This window comes from Phoxinus phoxinus (genome assembly GCF_949152265.1).
Source record: "Phoxinus phoxinus genome assembly, chromosome: 25".
In the NCBI taxonomy this organism is placed as follows: domain Eukaryota; kingdom Metazoa; phylum Chordata; class Actinopteri; order Cypriniformes; family Leuciscidae; genus Phoxinus; species Phoxinus phoxinus.
In genome coordinates, this window is record NC_136900.1 from 7,251,869 (window position 1) to 7,269,656 (window position 17,788).

Sequence of the window (17,788 nt, forward strand, 5' to 3'; positions counted from 1 at the left end):
AATAATACTTAAGGCAAGACAACACAGATGTAATTAACCAAATCACTTACCAAGTTGATTATTTTGTATTTAAAGTCTTCTGAAATGTTTTACATATGCAAATTAGGGATTGTCGGCATTTAATTAATATGCACACATTTGCATTCGTTCCAGAACAGAAATCAGAACACATGGAAAAAGCCAGGTTTTATTTTGTTGATATTTATTTTGGATATCTCTTTTATTGCTCTATAAATCAGAGAAAATATACTGTCAACAAATAGAAAATGCTTTCATAATGTTTTTAGGAATAAAATGTTTTTAAATCAAGCGAATGAAATGAACAAACCCTTATGTAAAAAAAAAAAAAAACGCTGGTCTGTATTATTTTCCCCTTCCATGATTCTTTGATGAATAGAAAGTTGAAAAGAACAGCATTTATCTGAAATAGAAATCCTAACATAAAAGTCTTTACTGTCACTTCTGATCAGTTAAGTGTGTCCTTGCTGAATAAAATATTAATTTCTCTAAAAAAAAAAAAACACACTATCCCCAAACTTTTGAACAATAGTGTATCTTGACAATTTAGAATAGACTAGAAATAGAATAGAATAGAATAGAATAGAATAGAATAGAATATGATAGAATAGAATAGAATAGACATAGAAATAGAATACAATAGAAATAGAATAGAATACAATAGAATACAATAGAATAGAATTAGAATAGAATAGATATTGCACGACTTTGGCTGGTGGAAATGCACTCGATTAGCATAAATTAGGATGCATGCTGTGCATAAAGTCCATTTTTGAAGGTGCAACGTGACATTAATGAAGAGTTTGTGGTTGCAATGCCAGTCATGATCTGCCCTGACGGTGATCTGTGGGTTCAGTCTGCGAGCGGCATGTGTTTGTCTCTCAGGTGAAGTGTGTAAAGGGCCCACGGCTCAGGTATATACATCACTCCTGGGTATTTCTTCCGTAACACTGCGTCCTTCCACAGATAGACGACCCAGACGGTCACCAACACGAGTGATATCGAGAAACTGTAGAGCAGGAACAGTCCGTTACTGTCGGGCTGAAAGCCTTTACGCTTCTGGTGCATGACTGTAGCCGTCATAGCAAAAAAAGTGAAGACGAAGGGGATGAAAATTTGTCCTTCTGTCACAAGATACCTGAGGAGTAAACAGCAGAGAAGACTTTACATACCTCTAAAGCATTTATTAATCTCATGCTGGGTTGGTTTAACCCAATTTTGGGTCAAATATGGAAAAACCCAAAGTTTGATTAAAAATGCAATGTAAAAACGTAACCCAACGGCATTTTTTGTGTGGTAGCTGATCAAAATGAACTTTTTCCAACACATTAATTAATTTCAATGCAAATGAGCTTCATTGGCATGACAAATTATGCATTAATTATATAAGAATGTTGGTATTGTGGTCCATACACTCTAAAAAATGGGTTGTTTTAACCCAATTTTGGGTCAAATATGGACAAACTCAGCCGTTGGGTAACATTTTTACATTTTATTTTTAATCCAACGTTTTGGTTTGTCCATATTTGACCCAATAATTGGGTTAAAACAACCCAGCGTTTAAAAAAAAAACACTATAGTGTTTTTTTTACCCTACTATGGAAGTCAATGGGTGCCGTCAACTGTCTGGTTCTTTATAAAAATCTTCTTTTTTGTTCAACAGAAGAAACTCAAACAGGTTTGGATGGAACAACACGAGGGTGAGTAAATTATGACAAAACGTTGATTTTTGGGTGAACTACACTAGTGTTACAGGGAGAAACTGACCAGTAGTAAAGGCCACTAGGACCCAGCAGAAGCCAAGCAGAGACGGGCATCTTCTTCTCTGATTCGACAATAGTGAAACAGCCAGTGAAATACAGGAACAGGATGAGAAATAGAGGAACACTCCTGTAAAAATGGAAGATGAAAGAAGATAAAACACCTTCCCAGCACACAGAGAGCGTTTTCTCAACGTTATGAACAAACTTCCTCCCAGTAACGTTCATTCAAAGTTATCTGGTCTTTAATAATGCTCTCAAAATGTTAGCACAAAAACATTATTTATACATCATTCAAGGAATGTTTTTTCTCAATGTTCCATTTTTTTATGTTGCAACTTGTTTCGGAATGTTCAGAGAACGTTCGAAAGTGACATTCCAATGATGTTTGCAACATAATATAATGTGCCTTTAATGTTCGTATAACCAAGAAAACCTGGATGTTGTTGAAATGTTCAGAAAACATTCAGAAATTACATTTGTATAACTTAATGGGAACGTTTTTATGAATGGCACATTTCTGCTTTTAACCCCTCACGAGGCAAGGATGTTTCTACTGAATAATGTTTTTCTTGATTAATAGGTTCATTAGTATGAAGTAAATCATGGCTGAATGTGTGTATTTCCAGCTTACCACATGCAGTGACCCAGACTTTCATCATAATACTGTAGCAACTCAAACGAGTCAATCTGTCAGAAAACAGGGAATAAAAGTAGATGTAAGAATTCCTGAAGAAAATGTCAATGTTGTTGTTTGACCAGCACAAAATCAGCAACACAATAGCTAATAATTCTGTTGTAATTTTCTAAGTAGCTGTTAAAGTCCCCCTGTAGTCAATAATTGTATCCCTAAACTCACCTTTAATCAACAAAATTGCATATTTAAATGTTTTTTCCTTAAAAAAAATGTCTTCATGCCTTAAAATAGCTTGAATGTAACTCGACACCCTTGTCTCATTTACTATGCGTGGTTCTATGAATATGCAAATGAGCCCCGCCTCCACGCACTCACTCAGCTCAGAGATCCACTGGTTGACGATCACACGTTGATCTGATTGGTTACAAGGTAGTTTGTGACGTCAGAAACACCAGCGATTTCAAACCGTGTTTTTGAGACTGTCTTTGGTTCACTGCAGTTTTAAGCAGAAAATACTCAGCAATGCTGTCGACTTATGAATTTACACACGGTTAGCATAATAAAAACCCCACATAGACACATAAACAATATTAAAAGCTTGATTTTCACCACAGGGGGACTTTAATCACTAAATCTAATCATAAGCATTATGATATGGACATAAACAACTGTCATATACAAACTGTTAGTCTTGAAAGCTCTTGGAACTGATTCTGATCATTAGATCGAGTTTTCCTGGGCCGTATACCAGGGTTTGTGGTCTGAGGTTCCTCATGATGGGGTTTTCTCTGACGCTCAGGTGTAGCTGGTATCCGCTGAGCAGAAGACGGTGGTTAATGGAGTCTCCCACCAGGTGTGCGCTCGAGCCCATCACAAACGTGATGATACACAGGTAAACGGCGGAGCGAGGCAAAGTCTTCGGGCTTCGCTCTATGAGCTGGAACAGAACGTCGCATGAGATATTATATACCAAAATTATATTATATACCAAAATGCAGTGCACTAAATTATATTTAACAAGTCAAACATGCACTTTCACTCAAATAGTTTTAGTAAATTAAGTATGTACAGAGTAAAAAGTATGAAAATATATATATTAATGGATGCAGGATGTTATTAATGCACTTCAGAAGACTGAAATATCAACAAGAAGGCAAAACTAATATTGAAGATCACATTCAAAGAGTTCATTGCAATAATATAAACAAGATCCCATAGACTTGACTTCTCAGTTCTAGAGTGATGATGTACAGCTGTGATTTATTAATGACAAAAATTACAACATTTAACACAAAAGTGTATGAATATATAGGTATATATATTGTATTTAACTTGCTGAAGTAAAGTGAGGTCATGTGACAAAGCTATTGCATTCTATTTTACTTAAAAATAGCAGACCGTCATGAACACAAGCTCAAAACTGCCTGGCAACAGCATCACTGCAAAAATGATGCTCTTCCTCGAGTGTTTCTGTCTTGTTTTCCAGTACAAATATCTAAACATACTTAAATCAAGATACTGAAGAAGAAAAATGACTGAAGATATTAAAGCCTCTCTGTGGTGAAAATCAAGCTTTGAATGTTGTTTATATGTCTATGTGCTGTTTTTAATATGCAAATGTGTAAATTCATAAGTCGACAGCATTGCTGAGTATTTTCTGCTTAAAACGTACTCGGTTACTAACGTAACCTCGGTTCTCTCTAGAGAGAGGAACGAGTACTGCATTGTCGTAGCAACGCATTGGGAAAATCCTTTTCCACGAGAATACTGAAGCAAAAAATGATCCTTAATTTTGTATCTATGTAAAACGCTTTGCCACAGCATACAGACCTAGGCGAGACAGCTCGCGCGCCTATTGGCTGCTGTGCGGCAAAAGCTTAAGCCAATCGAGCGAGCCCTTGAGTGACGTCACACCCAATGAGGGCACTTCGCGCCCTCCCGCGTCACGTCCCGCCGAAACGGGCGTGGCTTAGGGCTATATATTTCGCTCACAGGCTTATGAACTCTGATTTTTAACAGCGAAACAACCAGAGCGCATACACGGCAGGAAACGCAGTACTCGTTCCTCTCTCTAGAGAGAACCGAGGTTACGTTAGTAACCGAGTACGTTCTCTTACGAGAGATACTCTCGTACTGCGTTGTCGTAGCAACGCATTGGGGAACACCCTGTAAGACGCCGTGTGTGCAGTGATCCGACACCATAGACCCAGAGCACTGAGCTGGGGTTCATATAGTACATAATCACCTGTAGGACTCACAGAGAATCCTGAAAGAGGTGGGCTCTAACCACCATCTCTCACAAAAATGACTGCCTTAGCAGATCAGTATAGAATTGACTGCGCTTAGCAGATCAGTACAGAATACACTGCGCATAGCAGATCAGTACGGAATTAACTGCGCTTAGCAGTTTCAGCATAAAAATGCCATAATAGACGACTGAAATGTCAGTCTAACAAATACGGTTATTTAAACCGATAATATCTTGGCCTGTAAGGCGGGTACCTCGAGGTTATAAAACCTGATAAATGTAGACGGTGAGGCCCAGCCTGCCGCCATACAAATATCCTGTAAGGCAATCCCACTCGACCAAGCCCACGAAGAAGCCATACTTCTCGTGGAGTGCGCCCTAACACCCAAAGGGCACTGAATGCCTTTGGATGTGTACGCTAGAGCTATAGCGTCCACTATCCATCTGGATAGGCTCTGTTTCGAAGTGGCCAGTCCCTTGAGACGCCCACTAAACGAAACGAAAAGCTGCTCTGTCTGCCTGAAAGCAGACGAGCGCGACACGTAAGCTTTCAATGCCCTCACCGGGCAGATTAAGTTTTCGTCCATATTATCCCCGATGACCGGAAGGGCAGACAGGGAAATAACCTGCGCCCTAAACGGTGTGTTTAGGGATTTTGGAACGTAACCATGCTTAGGTTTGAGCACGACTCTGGAGTCATTAAGCCCAAATTCCATGCACGACGCGCTCACTGAGAGCGCGTGTAAGTCCCCAACGCGCTTCACTGAAGCGAGAGCCAGGAGAAACACCGTCTTGAGCGACAAGTGTTTCATATCAATCTCCTGAAGAGGCTCGAAAGGAGGACCCTTCATGGCGTCCAGCACCGTGGAAAGGTCCCAAATGGGAACTGTGGGAGGTCTGGGTGGATTAAGTCTCCTAGCTCCTTTAAGGAACCGAATGACTAAATCGTTCCTTCCTATGGACTGGCCGTGTGCGGTTTCAGAAAAAGCCGCCATAGCCGCCACATATACCTTGAGTGTGGAAGGGGATCTCCCGCTATCCAACATCTCTTGTAAGAAGGACAAAACCTCTGTTACTCCGCAGTCTGGGGGTGACACGCCGCGAGACGTGCACCAGCCAGAAAAAACAGACCATTTAGACGCATAGAGCCGTCGTGTAGACGGAGCTCTAGCTTGTGTGATCGTGTTTAACACTCCCTGAGGGAGGTCAGCGGATACCCGTTGATGGCCCACACATGAAGGGACCATAGCTCCGGGTGAGGATGCCAAATCGAGCCACTCGCTTGAGAGAGTAGATCTCTCCTCAGAGGCACTGGCCACGGGGCGGTGCTGGCTAACTGCATCACAGCTGGGAACCAGGGTTGATTCGACCAGAGCGGCGCTACTAGCAGCACTGAGCATCCTTCCTCTCTGATCCTCTCCACCACCTGGGTCAGGAGGGAGACAGGGGGAAAAGCATATAGGGGGCGGCGTGGCCACTGATGAGCCAGCGCGTCCTTGCTTTTCGAGAAAAATTCTAGACAGTGAGCGTTCTCTGGGGACGCAAAGAGGTCCACTTCCGCTCTGCCGAATTTCTTCCACAACAGTTGTACTGTGTGTGGGTGTAATGACCATTCTCCTGCCGGAACGCGGTTCCTGGACAGTACGTCTGGTCCAACATTCAGGTGCCCCGGCACGTGCGCCGCCCTTAGTGAAAAGAGGTTGCAGCGCGCCCATATCAGGAGGCGTTTGGTCAGCCTGTATAATGACAGGGACCTGAGGCCGCCCTGGCGATTTATGTATGACACCACTGACATGTTGTCTGAACGTATCAGTACATGGCAGCCCATAATCAGGGGACGAAAGCGAGTGAGCGCATTGCACACCGCTAACATCTCGAGGCAGTTTATGTGGAAGAGCTTCTCTCGCTCTGACCAAAGGCCAAACAGCGGTCTGCCCTCGAGCAGCGCTCCCCATCCTGCGTTGGATGCGTCCGTAGACACCACCCTCAGACTCGAGGAAGTCCCTAGGCTTACACCTGACAGGTACCAGTCCTTTGACCTCCATGGTTTCAAAGCTGCAACGCAAGCTTGATTGACCTTGAGGCGAAGCCGACCGGAGGCCCATGCTTTGCATGGCACCCTCCCTTTGAGCCATATCTGCATTGGGCGCATGCGCAGCAGACCCAGCTGCAGTACCGCAGATGCTGAGGCCATCAGACCTAGCATTTTCTGAAAGCTCTTCAGAGGGAGAACAGCGCCGCAGCGAAATGAGCTGACTGTGCGCTGGATGCGCAGCGCGCGCTGTTGTGACAGCTGCGCTGTCATCGACAGCGAGTTCAGTTCCAGTCCCAGAAAAGAAATATTTTGACTGGGGGACAGCGAACTCTTTTCCCAGTTTACTGTGAGACCGAGACTCTCGAGGTGACTCAGCAGCAGGGCCCTGTGCGCCACTATCTCTGAATGAGATTGGGCTAGAATGAGCCAATCGTCCAAATAGTTCAGCACTCGAACACCCTGCAGTTTGAGGGGAGCGAGTGCTGCGTCCATGCACTTCGTAAATGTACGGGGTGCTAGAGACAAGCCGAACGGCAGGACTTTGTACTGGTATGCCTGGCCCTCGAAGGCGAATCTCAAAAATCGCCTGTGACGTGACGCAATCTGTATTTGAAAATACGCGTCTTTTAGATCTACTGACACGAACCAGTCTCCTTGGCGAACGTGCGCGAGGATTTTTCTGGTCGTTAGCATTCTGAACTGCCGTTTCACAAGCGCTCTGTTCAGTTGCCTCAGATCTAGTATGGGTCTGAGACCCCCGTCTTTCTTGGGTACCAGGAAGTATCTGCTGTAAAGCCCCCCTTCGCTCTGAGCCTGAGATAAAGGTTCGATAGCCCTTTTCCTCAGAAGTTTCTGAATTTCGGCTCGAAGTAGATGTGCTACATTCGAATCTACCGAAGTCTCGACGTGCGCCGCGTGGCGGCGAGGGCGTCTGCGAAACTGTAGCGAATAGCCTTCTTTTATGATGTTTATCACCCATTTTGAAACCCCGGGAAGCTTTTCCCATGCATCTGCACGTGTAGCTAGGGGCTGAGTGAAAAGCGCGCTCTGATCGACTCGCGATACAGCGGCTTTCGTGAGCTGCGACATTTGTAATGTCTCGCTCGCAACATCTGAGGCCGGGGCCGCGCTTATGAAAGCGGGCAGAATGTCCGCGCTCGACCCCTCGACAGCCTTCAGGCTCCGTAGGAACCGTGATGCTTGTGTGGGAACGCGGGCACTGGGGACCGGGCACGTTTGCCACCTTTATAGCATCGCTCGCCGGAGCGGAGCGCCTGCACGCAGGTTTCGTTTTTACAGAAACCGTGCGATGAGCAGGAGGTAGCATTAGTGGGCACTTCGATTTTATGTGCGCGGGCCCTGTGTGTGGGGCCGTGTTTGTGTGTAGGGATGTGCACATTACAGCGGGCAGATTTACTACACAAGAAACACCGTCGGCCGTGGCCGGGACACCAGAAAATGCACTCTTTAATGGATTTATCTGGGTAGCCGTGAAAACGGCTGTTGTGTGCAGGCAAGCGGCCAGTGAGACACGCCTGTTGGCTGCAATGATCGCAGGTACAGTTGCTTCGCTTGGGACTGCACGAGCGGTGAGCTTCGGTGAGGGTCCGGCCGCAGCGGGACTTGAACACCGACGCTTCCCTAGCAGTGCTAGGATGTCTTCGGGGGCTCAGGCTTCAACGCTACCTTCTGTCGCGGGCCACGCGGCGCGGGGCGGCGACCGGCAGAGCGAGAGCGCGGTCTCGAGCTCTGGTTCTGGCGGCGTTGAGATGAGGAGCTGGGCGGCGGTCTCGGCTGTGAGCTCTGAGCGGGCGGTTTCGCACGGCCTGCTGCAGAGCTGGAGCGCTTCGGCAGGAAGTGCTTCATAGCCTGGGTCGCCTTCTGCACCTCCGCATACCTGTCGGTGAAGTCCTTCACCGAAGTCCCGAAGAGGCCAGCAGGGGAAAGCGGGGCGTCGAGGAACGCGGTCCGCTCTGCTTCTGGCATGTCTGAGAGCGTTAACCAGAGGTGCCTCTCAGACACGGTGATCGCCGCCATACTGCGTCCGATGGCTTGGGCTGCAGACTTCGAAGCGCGAAGAGCCAGGTCTGTAGCGCTTCTCAGGTCCGCCACGCAGATCGCCTCGGGTCCGTTCTCGTCCAGCTTGCGGAGGAGATCGGCCTGGAAGATCTGCAGCGTCGCCATGGAGTGCAGCGCTGACGCGGCCTGTCCGTTGGCGGCATAAGCGCGACGGAGCAGGGATGACGTCGTGCGGCAAGCCTTTGAAGGCAGCGCCATCTTAGCCCGCCGTCCAGCGGAGGGTGGGCATAAGTGGGCCGCGATAGGCTCTTCGACCGGCGGGAGGGAAAGGTAACCTCTGTTCTTAGCGTCGTCGACCTCGGAGAACGCTAGAGAAACAGATGACCTCGTCCTCGTAGAATACGGGGAAGTCCAAGCTCTCGCGACCTCCTCGTGAAGCTCAGGAAGGAAGGGGGCGGGTTTTGAGACAGGCGTCGACTTCTCCCCGGGCAGAAAATAGCCATCCAGCCGGTTTTTAGCGGGCTGCTCGGGCGAAACCCACTCAAGGCCAAGGCTCGCCGTGGCTTGAGTGAGAACGCGCATGAGCTCCGCCTCGATGCTCGCTCTCTTTCCTTTTGGCGTGGGGGCAGGGGGCGCGAGATCCGCAGAGCTCGCCCAATCCTCGCTGCCGGAAGCCAAAACCGAGCACGAGTCCTCGTCCCTCAGCATGGCGTCGATGTCGATGTCATCGATGTCGTCGACGGAAGCGGCGGCAATCTGCGGTCGCTGTCCGTCGGGTATCGACGCTGAGGAAGCCGGAGACACAGTTTGCGGGCGCGCCGGCGAACTTTGGTGGCTTGCCGGAGGTTCCGGGTTCCGCTGTGCACGGCGCTTTTTACGGCGCGGCATAACAGCGGAGAACACGGGCTCCTGGAACGACGCCAGGCGAGTCCGCAGAGTCGCCAGAGGCAGAAGTTCACAGTGATGGCAGCCGCCATCCGCAAGAGCGATAGCCGCGTGTTCCTCGCCCAGGCAGGAAGCGCAAATCACGTGGCGGTCCCCCGTCGCTGAGCGTGGTCCGTTTGCACGAACCGCAAAGAGGCATCTTGAGAAAGACGCCGCTTGAGATACAACAGAGTAAAACAAGTGTGAGTCGCGCCGGCGACCTCACACACACTCAATACGTGAAAGGATATATAGGCGCCGGAACGCGCAGCTGGAAGGCGACAAAGGCGGCGGTGCCAGCAGCTTGTCGTGACTTCACCCGCTGAGGTGCTCTCTCGACAGCGCAGCTTCTTCACTCGGATCAGCGATGAGTTGTCCTCGCTGAAGGATAAAAAATCAGAGTTCATAAGCCTGTGAGCGAAATATATAGCCCTAAGCCACGCCCGTTTCGGCGGGACGTGACGCGGGAGGGCGCGAAGCTCCCTCATTGGGTGTGACGTCACTCAAGGGCTCGCTCGATTGGCTTAAGCTTTTGCCGCACAGCAGCCAATAGGCGCGCGAGCTGTCTCGCCTAGGTCTGTATGCTGTGGCAAAGCGTTTTACATAGATACAAAATTAAGGATCATTTTTTGCTTCAGTATTCTCGTGGAAAAGGATTTTCCCAATGCGTTGCTACGACAACGCAGTACGAGAGTATCTCTCGTAAGAGAACTGCAGTGAACCAAAGACAGTCTCAAAAACACGGTTTGAAATCGCTGGTGTTTCTGACGTCACAAACTACCTTGTAACCAATCAGATCAACGTGTGATCGTCAACCAGTGGATCTCTGAGCTGAGTGAGTGAGTGGAGGCGGGGCTCATTTGCATATTCATAGAACCGCATATACTAAATGAGGCAAGGGTGTCGAGTTACATTTCAAGGAAAAAACATTTAAATATTTAATTTTGATGATCAAAGATGAGTTTTAAGGGATAAAATGATTGACTAAAGTTGACTTAAGTCTGAAAATGGATCTAAATGAGGCTGAAAACAAGAACAAATATCTGCCAAGAGGGTTGGAAAAATAATCTTGTTTTCCCCTTGAAATAAGTTTATTTTTCTGCACCCAAAGCTAGATATTTGTTCTTGTTTTAAGCAAAAACTCACTTCATTTTGATGCATAAAATAATAATAATAATAATTTGATTTAAGAATGTTTAGATATTTTGTACTGGAAAACAAAAATGAGGAAGGAAACCGTGATCTCTTCAACACTGACCTGAGGACAGTTTAATCATATAACAGATTTCTTCATGCGTGTCATCAATCATGTGGACTGGACACAGAGAAATCACTCCGTACAAGAAGACGGCGGAAATGTCAGACAGATTTTTCCACAGATTGTAAAGGTCAGTGTTGTTTATTCTCAACAGGTTTGGGGTGATGCATCATTTCAATGACATGCTCAGGTCATAAATATCACCTTCTGAGCCCCTTTTGCTTTGTGAGCTTTAAAGTCTCCCTGTAGTCAATCATTCGATCCCTTAAACTCGTCTTGATCACCAAAATGACATTTAAACGTTTTTTCCTTAAAAAAATGTCTTCATGTCTTAAAATATCTTGAATGTAACTCGACACTCTTGCCTCATTTAGTATTCGCGGTTCTATGAATATGCAAATGAGCCCCGCCTCCACTCACTCACTCAGCTCAGAGATCCACTGGTTGACGATCACACGTTGATCTGATTGGTTACAAGGTAGTTTGTGACGTCAGAAACACCAGCGATTTCAAACCGTGTTTTTGAGACTGTCTTTGGTTCACTGCAGTTTTAGGCAGAAAATACTCAGCAATGTTGTCGACTTATGAATTTACACACGGTTTGCATATTAAAAACACCACACAGACATATAAACAACATTAAAAGCTGGATTTTCACCACAGGGGGACTTTTAATAAAATGTCTACGCTTTGTGCAAGCCTCACAGTGAGATATGTGACACTGAAAAAGTGCCAAAAACAAGAGCCTGGAAGTGCAATATGCATCTGAGGCCAGTCTGTGAAGGGGCGGGGCTTACAGAATGGGCGGGGCTTATCAAAGAGGTGTCAATCAATTAGTGACCTGCTCCATAATAACCTCACCTTGAGCAGCAGGAATGGTGTAGTGATGTTGTACAGCATGTGGAAATAGTCACCAGCACTGGGTCTGTTTAAAGGGAACCACTCCAAAGGACAAAAGATCTAGAGAAACTCAGAGGGAAAAGCCTCATAGAATACAAGTGCACTTGACCCTTTGCAGGGAGTTTGATTGACAGGCGATCTGACCAATCATAATCCGCCATCCGCGTCTGACAAAGCAGTCAGGAGAGTTAGTGGATTAACATTGGAGGATTTGAACTTGAGTTTCCTGACGCCTTTCCGCGGTTAAAACAACATTCCTCCTGATGTTCATTCATGTTTATTTGATGCTATAAATTAACTAGAAGGAAGAGATGATCGGTTCACGAGCAGCTTTAACTGATGCGACACAGCGATCTGTCAGACACATTAAAGAGCCACAAAACGGTATTTAGGCCGTATGTCCACCAAAGCGTTTTTTCACGCGGCTGGCGTGTTTTTTCAATTGTTTTCAATGGGAACGGCGCGTTTTTAGAACGCCAGGAGCGTAACGAGGCGCTGAGCGGGTATTTAACGCTCAAGCGCTGAGCGCTCTGCGTTTTTTACAGGTCGCCGGGAGTTGAAGAATGTTCAACTTTGGGTAAAACGCAGCGCTCATCACTGTCACTTTTTAGCTAATCTCGCATAGCCAGACCTTCAGACTGACGGCTGAAGGTCTGGAATTCATAGCAGCTTTCTTTGGCCAAGGCCCGCCCATAAGGCCGTTTGACCAACATGTCAAACAACCAATTACAGTTCAGTAATTGTCACGTAAAGCGTCACGTTTCGGGACGTGGAAATGTCCCCACAACAACAGACCGGCGTGCAACAAGTCTCCACTAAGTGCCTCAAACAAAACTCCTGGACATCTCTTAAAGAGTCTATACCGTGAACCTCGCATACTTTTGAGAATCCTACGTTTAGCTGATCTTGATAAATGCTCATTGTCACTCATTTAAACACAACAGTTTTTCTTCCGCAATCACATGTCTGCGCTTTGTTTCCCGGTGGACCGAAAATAAACACGACACTCGCGCCCCCCGGAAATCCGATAAAATTCAACTAACCTGGCAAAGACTGAGCTTCTCGTCCTCCCTGCCAATCCGTCTCTACAGCACGACTTCACTATCCAGCTAGATTCAACTTTAATCACCCCATCAAGGTCGGTCAGAAACCTTGGAGTAACATTTGATGAGCATCTGACCCTCACAGACCACATCACAAAGACAGCTCCATCATGCAGGTTTGCACTGCACAACATCAGGAAGATCAGGCCCTTCCTGACTGAGCATGCAACACAACTTCTCGCCCAGGCCTTGGTTATCTCTAGGCTTGATTACTGCAATGCTCTCCTGGCCGGTCTTCCATCATGTGCAACAAAACCTCTACAAATGATCCAGAATGCTGCAGCCCGTCTTGTCTTCAACGAGCCCAAAAGGGCCCACGTCACTCTTCTGTTCATCACTCTGCATTGGCTACCACTCGCTGCTCGCATCAAGTTCAAGGCATTGACGCTCGCTTACAGAACGACCACAGGCTCAGCTCCCTCCTACTTTCACTCGCTCCTACGAGTCTATATCCCTACCAGAAGCCTGCGATCGGTCAATGAGCGACGGCTCGTGGTACCATCACAGAGAGCTACAAAATCACTCTCCAGAACATTCTCATTCACGGTTCCTTGCTGGTGGAATGACCTCCCTACCCTCGTCCGGAATGCAGAATCCCTGACCACATTCAAAAGACAACTGAAAACTCATCTCTTCCGTGAGCACTTAACAAAAAAAAAAAAAAAAATAAACTAAAAAAACCCTCTCTTTAACCCTCCCTCCCTTTTTTTTTGGCTTATGCTACTCTGAGCAATGTCAGAACATTGTATTCTGAGCACTTCTTGCGGTTTTTTTGCCTCTTCACGATGACTCGCTTGCTGTAGTCCTCAGTTGTAAGTCGCTTTGGATAAAAGCGTCTGCTAAATGACTAAATGTAAATGTAAATGTAATCAGATGACGACTTCGACATTCCTGAAGTGTTTCCAGTTAAGTGTACCATATGCATCAGACGTTTAGCCGTGACGTGACGTCTGAGGCTGAGACTACTTTTTAGCCAACCGTCCAATCACAGTGGAGGAGGGGCGGGACTAATACCACACGGAGCAACGGATATTCTGTATCAACGATGCGTCTCAACAAAACGCTCTCAAGCGCCCGCAGCTCGGCGTTTTCAGCTGGCTAAAAACGCTTTGGTGGACAGACGGCCTTATTGTTTTCCATAATCTCCACTCTGGCCAGAGTTTTTAGAAAGAATCGTTTTCAGAGGAGAATTCTCCGTTTGCGTGTAAACGAGGGGCACAACCGAAGGGAAATGTCTCCGTTTTTCAAAATAACCATGTACGTGTAAACGGGGCCTAAAGTAAGCTGGTCTGTGTCTGTCAGTGTCATCTCTCCGCGATGTATTGTTCACTACGTGAGAACATGGTGTGCCGTTAGAGTGGCGTAGCTTGTCGGACATAGCAACAGTAACTAAAAGGTCGAACGGTCAATTGGATGGTTGTGGTTTGCTATTGGTGGATCTCATGTGATTGACAGGTTGTCCCGATCTCCTCAAGCACCACCAACATTTAAACATAACATGTGACATTTTGTCTACTTGTGAATTTTGTTGTTGTTGTATTTTTCTAAATGTAAAAGCTCTGATGTGATGCTTTATTCTTGTGTTGTTTTGTTACCATGACTACGGGTCTCCCAAAGTCCAGGATCCAGTTCTGGACGGTGAAAGCGCACCAGAGGTCCCTGTGAAACTGAGCTTTCCTCAGACAGCCGTCCATCTCCCTCGACCCGTGTCTGCGCAACGATATGCCATCAAAACACAAATATAAACTGATAATGAGAAACACAGTCAAACCAGAGACCACAGTCCAATTTATTCGGACACCTTAAAAATTTCTCACATTATCACAGTTTATTCGCTATAGTTTAGAAAACGGTAATAAAATATGATATTTCACTGGTTTTGTCCATCCTTCTGTTAGACTGTCTCACACATGAATTATGTTGAATATCTGTCAGCTGTTAAATTGAACTACACAATTAGATAATACCAGTTTAGCTCAACCAGTTACCAAGCAATGCTTCATTGTGTTCAGTCTGTGTGTAAAAAGAGCATTAGCAATTAAAGAAAAACACTTCAGCAAAACATGATCAGCTCAAAGTGACCGGGTATGGGTCCTTTTTGGTCCCATATTTTTATACATTTTGAATAATTTTTGTGTATAATATCTCACAGTTTACTTTATTTTGCTCTACTCGCTTACATAAATGAACTATAGTGTCCAGCACACACTAGTAAAAACATATCAAAATGATATCTGGTGTCTGGATAAGTTTTGGTGTATGCCTGAGATCTTTATAGTCTGCTGGACGGTGATGCTTTTATGTCTGATAAAGGATGTCAGGTCCTGCTGTGTGTTTCCCGGAGCATCTGGCAAATATGTTTCATTTATTTAAGTCCATCTGGCTCTCTCTGGTTATGTCACTTATGTCACTTTTTTGTTATGTAATTTGTGTTGTTGCGTTGTTTGACTTTCATGCTGACTTTGCACCACGGACCAGATGTTGAAGCACAAATCAGTTTTATTGCAATGGTTGATGCACGATGTTAATGCAACCGTAATATTACAGTAACAAAAAGACAAATCTAATACTGAAGATCACATTCAAAGTGTGCATTGCAATAACATACACTAGTACATTTTCAGAAGAAAACATGAGTGCAAAATTACATTCAACAAAATAATACGTGCAATTGTACAATAAAATACTGTGAAAATGTCTTTTCTTTGCAAAATCTTTCTAATTTACAGAGGAAACACTAAATTATATTTAAGTCAAAATGCATTTTCATTCAAATTGTTTTAGTAAATAAAGTATGTAAGTAGAGTAAAAAGTATGAATATATTTATACAGTTTAAACCTGCGCAACAATGTAACAAATCTGCACTTTAATTAAAACACTTTTGCAACAAAAATATGCAGTGTAAAATAATTATTTTAGAGGAAAAATTAATTTAAGGTAATTGGTTAACTTTTAACTCACCTTATAAAAACTGAATATTACATTTAACAAGACAATATAAGCAATTGTACAATAAAATACTGTAAAAATGTATTTTCTTTGCAAGTAAAATGTGAATTACTGGTATGTTTATTTACGGTGAAAATCTTAAATATTGTCAAAACATAAACTTTTTAAAATATTTTTAGTAGATGAAAGTATGAAAAAAAATATTAATATCATAAAAAAATCAATGCAATATATACAAAAATGCACAACTAACATTGACGATTATTTTAAAGTGTGCAATGTAATAATATAAACCAGATTTGTGCATTTTCCAGAGAAGCCGCGAGTGCAAAACTTCCATATAGAAGCAGGATGAGTTTCAGTTGCACATATTTATCATTGAGGTTTGTTCAAATCACTAATTCCTGACCTTAACATCCTTAAAAGTGCAAGAGAAGTGTCAGGATGATGGTTTGGGTCGCAGCCAGACTTTTTCAGATCAAGAAGAGGATGGAGTCGCCGTGGGAAACGCATTTTAATCTCATCCGATTTGTTTCCCTCAAATCCCAACCCAATATCTGCGGCTGCGGGGGGTTTGAGAGAGGCTTCAAAGAGCTTTTGGATTCTGAATGAGATTCTTAGGTGGATTCAACCCAATACAAGCACATCTTTTTTTTTTTTTACTAAATATTAAATCATTAGATACGTATATTTAGGCCTATTTTAGAATCAGAATCGTCAGCAAACGTCACATACTTATATTCACTTTTCAATGCATAAAAAACCCCAGAAAAAAATGTGTCAGAAATAAAACTTTGATACTTCATACACACAGGTGAGACTCGAAAAATTACAATAGCCTATGGTGCAAAAGTTCATTTATTTCAGAAATTCACCTTAAAAGGTGAAACTAATATATTATATAGACTCATTACATGCAAAGTGAGATATTTCCAGCCTTTATTTGTTATAATTTTGATGATTATGGCTTACAGCTTATGAAAACCCCAAATTCAAAATTAGAATATTGTGAAAAGATTTTCATAAGCTGTAAGCCATAATCATCACAATTATAGCAAATAAAGGCTTGAAATATCTCACTTTGCATGTATTGAGTCTATATAATATATTAGTTTCACCTTTTAAGTTGAATTTCTGAAATGAATTAACTTTTGCACCATATTCAAATTTTTCGAGTTTCTCCTGTATGTAGCCTATAAAAAAAAGGCAAAATAAAAGTTTCAAACCTGGTCAGGAAGGCAGCTTGCATCGCACAGTTCTGCCTCCTGCGCATGACGGGTGGCATTTCACCATGAAGATGTCTTGTTTCTCACTCACACTGCAGTCAGATGATCCACTTGAGTGACCTTTGACCTCATCGGGCAGGGGTAGAACTAAAGAAAGCCGTCATTCTGGTTGATCTCTGATCTCTCCTCGCTTGAAAAGACACTCATCACAAGTGTTGCTGTAACTCGAGAAGATTCAATCCAATCCCACTATGACTTCTGACCATTTATGTTAATTCAGAAGGTAAAATAAAACATTAATACATAAAATAAAAACAACTAGTTTGGCTCATGAATATGTCGAGCTTGTCTGCTCAAACAAAATCCCGTAAAGATTAGGTTTTCAGTGCATTTATAGTTGGTGCGGTTGAGAGATAAACCTTTAATCCAACGCCCCCCCCCCCCCCCCCCCCCCCCCCCCTGCTTTGTGCAATGCACAAAATGGTTCAGGGTTTAATATTTCTGTTTAATATACAGCACCATGTGTCCTTGGAAAAGCATTTTAATACCTTCAAAAAAAAAAAAAAAAAAGAAAAAAAAAAAAGTATTATCTAATAATATATAAATCTAGTTATGGATCGTTTTAGTCTATAAATTAATTGTTTATCTACACAATAAAACACATTTATAAATTCAGATTATTTTATTAGTGATATTATCTATTGTACAGT

General features: G+C 44.1%; 1 protein-coding gene across 1 annotated transcript; it reads right to left on the reverse strand.

Moving 5' to 3' along the window:
- Positions 1-172: 172 nt before the first annotated feature.
- cln6b (CLN6 transmembrane ER protein b) lies at positions 173-17,447 on the reverse strand. Its single transcript, XM_079604303.1, has 7 exons — positions 17,079-17,447; positions 14,498-14,612; positions 11,761-11,859; positions 3,164-3,352; positions 2,413-2,468; positions 1,786-1,908; positions 173-1,156 (listed from the first exon to the last, which is right to left on the reverse strand). Exons 1-7 carry the CDS (start codon positions 17,135-17,137, stop codon positions 871-873), a joined length of 927 nt encoding a protein of 308 aa, XP_079460429.1. The 5' UTR covers positions 17,138-17,447; the 3' UTR covers positions 173-870.
- Between the last annotated feature and the right edge of the window lie 341 nt (positions 17,448-17,788).